Source organism: Triturus cristatus, chromosome 8 (assembly GCF_964204655.1).
Source record: "Triturus cristatus chromosome 8, aTriCri1.1, whole genome shotgun sequence".
Classification (NCBI taxonomy): Eukaryota; Metazoa; Chordata; class Amphibia; order Caudata; family Salamandridae; genus Triturus; species Triturus cristatus.
In genome coordinates, this window is record NC_140591.1 from 391,776,935 (window position 1) to 391,788,067 (window position 11,133).

General features: G+C 43.7%; 1 protein-coding gene across 1 annotated transcript in view; it reads left to right on the top strand.

Moving 5' to 3' along the window:
* Nucleotides 1–6,963, top strand: part of UFM1 (ubiquitin fold modifier 1) — a 106,261-nt gene extending 99,298 nt beyond the window's left edge. The window contains exon 6 of the mRNA XM_085621759.1: nt 2,681–6,963. Coding sequence (XP_085477885.1) covers nt 2,681–2,748 — 68 coding nt within the window. The 3' untranslated portion in view covers nt 2,749–6,963. The remainder of the gene's footprint in view (nt 1–2,680) is intronic.
* Nucleotides 6,964–11,133: the final 4,170 nt, after the last annotated feature.

The following is an 11,133-nucleotide window of genomic DNA, read 5'->3' on the forward strand; positions in this document are numbered from 1 at the left end:
GACCTCCATCTCAAACGACTCCTCGCCCCCTATGGAGCACATCAAGTTTCAGATCCAGGTCAACCCCAGAACAACTCTATGCAGAACTCTTGCCCACAGACCTCCCGGCCCCCGCGCCCCGTTAACTAATTCCATCGCAGACCACATATTGCCCCATGCCCTCGCCTCCACGGACTACGTACTGCTTGAATACCTGATTTTTCACCTTGACAACCTCGGGGACTCCAACTCCACTGGCCTCCTAGTCAACCTCTACAATCTCGGATTGAAGCAACTCATCACCACCCGCACCCACTAAGCGGGACACACCCTCGACTCCATCTTCGCCGGAGGAATCAACTTTTGCTTCAGTCACACCATGCACCCTTCCAGAAATCCGACAGACAAGCCGCCACACAAGCCACCTGGTTCACCACAGACCTTCGAGAATCCAAGCGCTCGTGCCGACGACTCAAGAAAGTATAGAGAAACAGCAAAACCCCGGAAGCACGCACCGCCTGCAGGACCGCCACTACAGCACACCACCAACTCATTAGATCTACGAAGAGACTTCATCAAGGACAGAATCCTCTCCAGCTCCCACGACTCCAAGGAACTCTTCAACATCATACAAGAATTCATCAGACCCCCCAGCGAAACCTGACGTCCCTCCCTCCCTCCCAGGACCTCTCAACAAACTCTGCTCCTTCTTCCACCACAAGATCAGGGCAATCTACGGCAACTTCGCCGAACATGACCAAGGCACTGACTCATCACTTTCCACTAGCAACACCACTCAGCCAACCATGCCTCGCGTGGGCCTCTGTCACCATAGAAGACACCGCAAAGACAATGAGGAGCATACACTCCGGAGCTCCCAACTGACTCCTGCCCGCCGCACAACTTAAACAGGGCCACCTCCACCATTGCACCATAACTACAACGTAAAATCAACTGCACCATCAAAACAGGCACCTTCCCCGACCACTGGAAATGCGCAGAAGTCAATCCCGTACTCAAGAAAGCCCGCTGCAGACCCGACGGACCTCAAGAACTACAGGCCCATCTCTCTCCTCCCCTACCCCACCAAAGAAGATCGTCAACATCCAGCTAACGAACTACATAGAGCCAACAACATCCTTGACACATCTCAATCCGGCTCCTGCAGCAACCACAGCACCGAGACTGCCCTCCTAGCTGCCATGGACGACATCTGCTCACTCCTCAACCAAGGTCACACTGCATCCCTCATTCTACTAGACCTCTCAGCAGCCTTCAACACCGACTCCCACTGCACATTAGCCACCAGCATCCACGACACCGGCATGCAGGGAACTGCCCTAGACTGAATCCGCTCCTTCCTCTCCGGCCGAACCCTAAGAATAAGACTCCCGCTCTTCCTGTCTGAACCCACAGTGATCAGATGCAGAGTACCCCAAGGATTCTCCCTCAGCCCCACGCTCTTGAACATCTACATGGCCCCCCTCGCAACCATTGTCAGAAAACAGGAACTCAGCATAGTATCCTACTCTGACAACACCCAGCTCCCCCTCTCCCTCACCAAGTAACCCAACATCACCAGACACAACTTCCAGGAAGGACTGCAGGCTGTCGCATCCTGGATGAGCAGCAGCTGCTTGAAGCTCAACTCTGAGAAACCGCAAGTCCTCTCCCTCAGATCCACCCCCTCAGCGTGGGATGATACCTGGTGGCCCCCGCCCTCGGCAACCCTCCCACACCCATGGACCACGCCTGCAACCACTGCATCATACTCGACTCACCATGAAACCGACAAATCAAGGCCATATCCTCTGCATAAAGACCTTCAAATGGACTCCCCCTGAATCCAGGAAGACTGTTACCCATGCACTCATGACCAGCAGGCTAGACTACGGAAACGCCCTCTGCGCCGGAATCAACAAGTCTCTACTTTACATCTCCAGACTGTCCAGAACGCCGCAGCCAGACTCGTCCTCTGCATCTCACGACAAGACCACATCATCCAGCACCATCGAGACCTATACTGGCTCCCCGTAAAAAAATAGTGACCTTCAAGCTGCTCACATGCCTACAAAGCCCTCCAAAACACCGGACCCCAGTACCTCAATGACGGAATCTCCTTATATGCCCCAAGAGACACCTCCGCTCCGCTGACCTAGCCTTGGACGAACTCTCCAGCATCCACAGAACCAAAACGGGAGGCAGATCCTTCTCCTACATCACGGCTAAGACTTGGAACAAACTCCCCCTCGGCATCAGACGAAGGCCCACACTGCAAGCATTCAAGAAGAGCCTCAAGACCTGCCTCTTCGGATGACCGCAGCTGCCCGAAACCCCCCTTTCCCCATCACCTTGAGACTCTCACGGGTGAGTAGTGCGCTCTACAAATCCCTGATTGATTTATTGAGGGATTGGCTTGGTTAGGAAAACTTCCACTCTCAATGTTCAAAAGCTGCCACTGATTACTGTTGTAATTTCTGTCCCATTTTCGAGCTGTCAATTGATCTTTGTTTACTTAAACCTAAGGTGTAGTTTCTGTTTCTCAGGATGTCCTCATCCAGATGGTAACCTTCCTTGAAGTAATTTCTTACTTTAAGCAGACCATGTAGTATAAATATTTTTAATTGAGTCGTAAAAGTGATGGAACTGTTGAGATGTCATTTGGAACTTTGTACTTAATGATTTCGTTTTGTGTTTTTAGGAAATGTTTTTCTAAAGCACGGTTCAGAACTGAGACTTATACCTAGAGATCGTGTTGGAAGATCGTAACATTACCGAATTTCAACTGCAATGAAACATTCACTGTCAAACAGTTTACAACAGGCATCCGACCGTGGACTTCACCTGCTAAATTAATGTTACGCTGGAGCTGGTCGTTCTCTAGTCCTTTTCATAGCCGTATCCAGCGGGAATGGAAATCAAACATGCAGCGATGGGTCTGTTCATTTTTAAGAATGTGGGTGTCTTTACAGTTTCAAGGCTGTCCTTAAGACATTTTTCAACCACTTTGTTCTACCATTTATTTTCTACTGAAAACAAACACCATCGACCATGCTCAGATCTTGCCTTTGTAAAAGCTGTTTTCCCTGAACAATAATTTAATTTCTGTGTGAACATAGATATTTGAAACTAGACACCTAAATAGTTTGTTTTTTAAAAGTAAAAAGCATTATATTGCATCCTAATGTTTTCCCTCTGTTGACACTTGGTTAATATTTTATTAGAATAAATGACCTCATCTTTCATATTAATGGCACAATTGTCAATGAGCTTGAAGTTCCTCTGTTTTTCCAGAATATTAGCAAAGGAAGCAAAATTGATTTACATACAAAACGTTTCAGATCTGCATGTGTACTTTAAATCAAGTAATAAACCTGCATAGAGAAATGTATATAGATTCAGTTATCCCTCTCTAAGCCGTTTCAACTTCTAATTAAAAGCAATGTTCTATTTCCTACTAAAAAAAATAACATAACATATGTTAGGCAAGTGTTCGTGTTGCTGCCTGCATTGGCAAACTGCTCCTAGTTACTGTACATTCTTTTAAAAAAAAATTAAATAAGATCTTTTTATTAAGTAATAAAAATAGGGGAAAAAATGTCAGTGCGCCACACTACAAAAGTCATATAACGGTAGATAGCAAATAAGCATCAGGACATTTCGGACACATTTCCCTCCTTTTGCAAGCATTGCTGGTAACCATCACATTAGCGAAACAGTTTTAAGACACAATCACAGTCACACTCACCCCAGTGAGGGAGGGAGAAGGACCTTCCCTATAATCATTCCATTTGCCCCAGATTTTCTCCCACTTTTTAGGACAACCCTTGCCCTTTATAAACCCCTTTTCCAGCCACCATGCACCAGTCCATGTCCCGCTTCCTGTCTCTAAGGCATGGTGCCGCCTCTGCCCCCACAATCGTTCAATATTGTACTTGGCAATCGCCAGACCCGGAGTTATCCAGTTTCGCTCCATATGGTTCTGTTCAGTTATGTCCCAAATGTTGAGCATGCACCACTTGGCGGAGAGCAGCATCTCACTGCCGCACAGGCTGTTAAAACAATTCACCGCAGGCTCCCTAAAGCGCAGCACAGCAGGGAATTCCCAAATTATATGATATGATGGCGGTAGCCTGCTGTCCACACTGCCGGCAGTAGTTCGCATCTGTCTCTCTGCCCATTTTTACCATGGTGGTGCATGCGTAGTAGGACCTGTGTAATATCTTGAGCTGTGCTAAGTGAAACCCAGACGTAATCACTATCGCTTTCGGGGTGGCAAGGGCCTCAGGCCATTCATCATCTTCCAAGCCTCCCATATCTAGGTCCCAGTGCTCCCACAAATGTTGGAGAGTGTCAGGGGAGTTGTTAATCAGTTTTCGGTATGTGAGAGAAGTAGCCTTTCAGAACATGTGGTCGTCAAGCAGTCTGTCCTCTAAAGTGGAAGATTCAGGCAGTTCCTCTCCCTGAGGAAGAACCTTCCAGAAATCGTGTAGAACCTGCAGGTAGCACAAGGTCTCAGTAGGGGCCAACTGATATTTGTTCTGTAAGTCGGTGAATGGGACAACGTCTTCCCCGAGATCATAAATCACCAACCTTTGAGAGACCAATGAGATCCCACTTGTCAAACCTGGTTTGCCTCCCCTGGGTACCCAATGCTTCAGAATCTCACAAGGGAGCTGCCTGGGTTATTTTACCCCTGGGCTGCAAGTGTAGTGTGCCAGATTGTAACAGTGACAGTCCTGGATGCCTGGAGTGTCAAGTGTCTTGGCCTCGCGTTGAGGGCTTGCAAGTATCCTCCGGGTTGTAAATCTAATCGGTCCATACGAAATGCGGGATCGTCAGCTAGGAGATGTACACATTTGGTTAATGTCATAAGTTGATCAGCCCGGAAATTCTTCTGGATGTCAGGAAGAGCTATTCCTCCATCATACCACCCCCTCATGAGTTTGTTAATTGTTAGGCGTGCTGGCCCTCCATCCCAAAACAGCGTCCTGAGGGCAGACTCTATAGTCTTGAAATAGGCCGTAGGGATCAGTAACTGTACATTCTTGAGTCTTTTTTATATCTAGTTGTATTAAGTCTTCTGTAGACCAGTTCTGCAACGAGAAAAATTACAAGAGCGGGATAAATTTATCTTGATTGACCTAGAGTAATATGGTGGTCCACCTGTTTTCAGTGTAACAGCTTTTCTCATACCTCTTTTGTAGCAGCCACACATTGCCAACAAAAAAATGACACCTGATTTGATATTAATGATTAGCGCATTAGCACCAAAAAAATATCCAGTCAATGAAACCAGAAATTTCTCTTTACAGATTTATATTTCTGTATGAATTTTTCAGCATTCATAAATGAGTTTGTGGTGATACAGTACATTATTCTGCTTAATATCTTTATAAATCTATGAATCAGTTGTTAAAGTTGTTGTTTGCTATATTATGTGATCTTTTATTATTTAACATTTTTAAAAACATAGCTCTTCCCTAGTAAGTGACATTGTTACCTTTGGTATTCTTATCCGACTAACCAGAGATCAAATTATATGTGTTTTTGGCTGTGCATTGCATTTCTTTAAAAGAGTGTTTCAAAACAATTGATACCTCTTTTAAGCACTTGCACCTTTTTTATACAGTCACTGCTAGTGTGTAAGTGGGTAGGAAAAACATTGGGAATCATTTTGAATACTTTGTTCCACTCCTACTCCTAGTGCTGGCGAACCTCTTCTGTACTGACACATTTTCCTGTCTGAGAGCAAAAAGGTATATAGGTCCCGGACCTGGAAATCTGGATTTGCAGAACTGTGGCTGCATATAAAACGTTTTGGCGCTGTTATGTTAAAAATGGGTGACGAAACACATGAATTTCATCCCTTAATATTTTAGATTTGCTTATAACACTCACTGTGAACTTGCCATTACCCTGTTAAAAATCCCATATTAGGATGAGTTTGAAATTGGTTTGTTTACTCATATGCATTCCTTAAGTACTTTCTAATTGGAATTTATCGTGAAGCATTCATTGAAGAAGCTTTCTATTTCCTTTTAAAACATGTAGGACAAACATCACTCATTTACTACATTTCATTTATGCTAATTAATGTATTGAAAAAGATTTAGCACTATGTAACAAATTGAGAAATATTATTTATTTTGTGCGACACGTATTAGCACTGCATTGATTTATTTGTGCTTGTTTTATTTTATCTTAATACTATTTTCTAATGGATGTCATGACTCATTACACAAAATCTGAATTGTTCTAGTCCAATTTTAGTTTAGCATTAAAAACAAGTATGCTTGCTGTATTCTTTCAGTAGAAGGTGCCTTAGTTGAAAAGTCATTTCTACATTTTGTAAAACCTACCAAGTGCTCTGCCGCCTCTATGGCTTGTTTGGTTCCGTGACCTATGTTTAATGTTCTTCCACATCCAAAAAGAACTATCAAAACCCAGGTAGTTTTACTGTGCCTTCAGTGGATTTGGCTCCGTTTGCTTCTGGGTTGGTCCTGCACGTTATAATACCTCGGTAGTTTAAAAGGAGTTAAATCTGTGTTGCATTTGGGTCTACTGTATACAACATGCTCCCTTGAGGACTCTGTCTATCCACATGCCATGCAATCTGTGACAGTCTCAACCCTAAGAAAGTGATCACTCCTAAAATGGTAAGTGTATGTCTAGACTCTGCAACACCTCATACTTATATTTACATCTTTGAACCCCAACCAGCATCTCCCATATAAGGCAAACTAAATCCTACACCCTATCCAGGATACACTGATGCAAGTCGAAGCACTTTGTGGCCTTTATAATGTTATGCACAATGTGATACAATACATCACACCTTGACAACAAAAGAATTCCAGATAGCTTGGAAACATTTCCTGAGAGCACTCTTGTATTGAGCAAAGCGATTAAAATGGTGGTAGTCATAGTATATTTAGTCCTATTTTTATGCTTATTGTCCTTGAAATAAATATATGCTCTAAATCTCTTGTCTGAATGTACTAGTCTCATGTTCCTTTTCCCCATTACAGATTGCAAAAAATTGGGTTATTGGTAGAGGGGGATGGAAACCCCGTTCAGGCAACAACCACAATCTTAGTCAGGGAGAACCGCAAAAGTCACTATAATTATCCTGTGCTTAACCCTCTGGTAGATTGACACAAAGCAGTCAGGCTTAACGTAGAGGCAATGTGTAAAGTTTGTATGCAGCACACAGTGAAAACACAAGAAAAATCGCAAACAAGTGTAGAGAAACATAGAATACATCTTAATAATAAAATGATACCTGAATAACAAATAACAAAAATTCAATCAGTAGAACTGGAGATATGCAAGTTTTATGTTAAAACAGAACCTAAAAGCACAAAGCGTCGTCTAGGTCATCTGGTAGCGCTAGACACAAGTCCAGCCAAAAACAATGGAGTGCGGGTCGGAGACAGGTACAAGAATAGTTGCTCTGAAAAGTTACCTTCTCAGTCTGAGGCGAAGCATCCTGTACATGTTGGAGGAGGCTGTGAGGAAGAGGCTTAGTGTCATGGACAGTCGCTATAGTGACAAGAGTCGGTTTTGCATCGCAGAGGGTCATTGACTGTAGCTTGGTAGTTGTTGCGGGCTGCTGCTGTAGCGTAAACTGTTGGTCTCACGTTGCCAGTCTTTGCTCGCAGTCAATGCGAAGAGCAGGTCTCCTTGGAGTGATCATCGTGACGGCATAATCTCAGCGTGAATTGGCCCGTTAACAGGTGCGAAGAGCCCAAACTTCAGGATTTACTTTAGGAGGAGTACAGTCCAATGCCTTCCAAGGGTCCAGGACCTTTGGAGGCAACTCTTGGGAATCAGGGACGCACTCTAACAGAGATCACCAGGGCTCAAGAAGGTCCAGATGCAGCAGGTCATCTGGGTAAAACACATTCACAGTCATGTGACCCAGGCCACTTCAGCAGGCACAAATGGTTGAAACAAGAAAATGCCAACTTTCTAAAAAGTGACATTTTCAAAATTGTAACTTAAAAACCCAACTTTACTATTAAATAGGGTTTAAATTACAATTCTTTTGAGTGTAAATAGCATACTTGTACCTGCTCCTAATCTTAAGTTGTGCATCCCATCAGCATACTCAACTGTCACCCAAGAACAAAATAGGGCTATTGAAACAAATGACGCTGAGCTTAACTGTTTGAATGTCTTAAGCTCCAAACCTCTCCAACAGAGGCATCAAGGTTTGTATGCTTCTTTTGGGACTTTATCTAATATGAATTTGCCCACCTATTGTTACATTTGGGCATTTCCAATCCTCACCACAATGCTACCCCGCCACTATGGGAACTGTTGCTTTGCAAACTGCAAATAGGTTTCCAGATAGTACTACCCCAATATCAATGCTTACATAGACACAAAGAACTTCATAAAATCAGGTATCAGCATCTTGTTTTCAATTAAATTGTGTACTGTTCTGCACTGAAGTCCAGCTGTGCTTCACAACTGTCACACACCACTGGCTAATGCACCCATTGTCTATGCTTCTCAATCGGAAACGGACCTCCTCTTTCGAAAACCTCGTTTTCACCTCACTTTGATCCCTAGGGATGACCATGCCACTCAGTTGTCAGACAGAATTACAAAAATAAGATATGCAGTGGTGTAGCAGGGCTACACAAGGACAGTATCAAATTTGCACATAAATGAGCACTAAACACTTATCTTATGATTTGCAAAAGATTAATATTTCACCCTCCTCAAAATGATCTCCCACAGCCAGCTTCATCTACCACCCGTCAACAAACAGTTGTATCTATACCAAAGAACTGCTGGTGCTGGACTCTATTGGTCAAATAATGCAGCATGCATGGTGATTTTAATACACAGTGGAATAATTTTTCTGCCTGTACAATAGCAGCTCTTGATCAAAATAACCTTTCTTAACCATGTGAGGAACCTCTGTACACTCTCGGGCCCACTTATACTCTTAAGATTGCTCTTCCAATCTGTTTTAGACACTCGAGACACCATTTCTGTCACACCATCTACAAACCCATTTCAGTATTAGGACTTCCAGTATGTGTGAAAAATACAGCCGACACATTAAAGTGCTTGAACTACACATACTAAAACTCCCTTCCCAGTGACAGGGATAACAGACACACATCAGAAGTAACCAAATTTTGCAATATCATCTTTGATTAATTTTCTTGTACTCCTAAGAAGCTCAAAAACCATAGCTTTAACAGTGAGTGATTGGTTCCAAAACCATTCGGCATACTAAAAATTCAACAAATTGTGTTTTTATTGGGGGATAAGTTAGCCTGTGTGGCTTCACTACATCCAGCAACCAGTCAAATGCTGTTCTCTATATGGTGGCAGTGTTAAGAAAAGGAAAATAAGCAAAACCTACACACCACCACACTCCGTGGCCGGAAAAAAGGTTTTTTATGCAACCCTTGCCTACTCTAGTACGGGCTTTCTTCATCATCGGGTTTACCCTGACTCCTAAAGGGCAGGGTGGGCTCAGCGGTTAATCCTGCAAGCACCACATTACAGCGTAAATCACTTGGGTGGTGGGATGCAATGTGAAGTGATAGTTTACGTTTCAGTCATCCAATATTTGTTATATTTACAGAAATTGTTTTAATACACTCCTCGGGCAAGAATAATAATAAACTTTGTGCAGTACAAGTATGACCTGAAATATATTGAGAATGCAAAATATTCTACTGAAAATGTTTTCAATTCATAATCCATTGTAATTCATGTTCAAGCAATCATGCAATTCATAATCAATACAGAGTTTCTGTTCCTTGCCAAGTACAATGAACAAGATACAGTACAAACCTGGCTCAATGACATTAACCTTGAAGAATTCGAACATCAAACTTACACTGAATGCCAACCTCACCTTAAAGGAATACAATGTAAACAAAAACAGCCTGGTACCAACTCCCTTTTGTAAAGAAAGTCAAACCATTTCTTCCAGTAAGAAACTTCAAAACTGCTGTCAAGACTTTGTACTCCTGCATCTGGACGGTTGTAATGCCCTACTCCATGGCCTCATAGACGCCACACTGGCACCCCATAGGTGCACCCTAAGTGCTGTTGCACATCTCATCCACGGCGTGAAGAAATATGATCACATCACCCCAACCCAGATAAACTCCGTTGGCTCCCTTTGCCGGCCTGCGCCATCTTCAAAGCCAACACGACCAGCACCCCACTTTTAATGCAGACAAGCTCACCATCTTGAGTGTTTCTTGGCACCCACCCACAGCCAGAACGCCATCAAACAGCTGACTAAAAAGTTTAGTAAAGAAAAAAAAGACATCTGGTAGAGATTTCTAGGTGAATATTCCTTATCTTAGAATATTCCTGAGGTGTCGGACTGGATCTGAAAAATCTTGAGCAGTACCTCTGCATGCCATTAGATGGCATTGAACAGCTCTGTCTCAGCGTCGTAGGTATAATTCGTGCCAGCTGTGATGTGCACAGTGCCCTTACAGGCACAAGCCTAACGTGCTGACTGCAGCTTCTTTCTTTTTGGGCAATCAGCGCAGATCCAGAGGAGCTATCTTGGTCACTTTTTTTACCACCTTTTTCAGTGTCTTTTCTACTCTTTTGAGCAATTTTAAGTGTGCTTTAGGGATGACCCTTTTAAAAACCTACAGGGTTTAAAACCATGTGCAAATATCGGTGCCAGCCCACATTTGGTTTGCCTGTGATGCTTCGAACTGGACCACGATGTCACAACCTTTCCTGACTGCCGCACCATGAATTCCAATGCGATTCGGGAGCGGGGGATGCTTCTGGTGGCCCAACATTGGAAAACTCTACCCTGCTCCAGGTCCTGGTCATCTGGAAAGTCCCGTCCCCCTGTCGGAGTGGTTCCCGTCAGTCGCTGTTAAGTTTCATATAGGTACCCCAATATAGGCTCAGATAGTCACCTAACCTTTCACCTAAATTGTCCCCTACCATTAAACTACATACCGGTTCATGGGAGTGTCCTTTTACCCAGTTACCGTACAGCTTACAGGACGTAGAGTTTTTCCTGAATCCTAGCCTCATCCATTATGCATGAGGATTCTTGGAAACTCAGCAGGACTACCCTCTTCCTGCATAATACCTATGTATAAGGATCTTTCATCCTGAGTCCAACATGACACAGGGAGC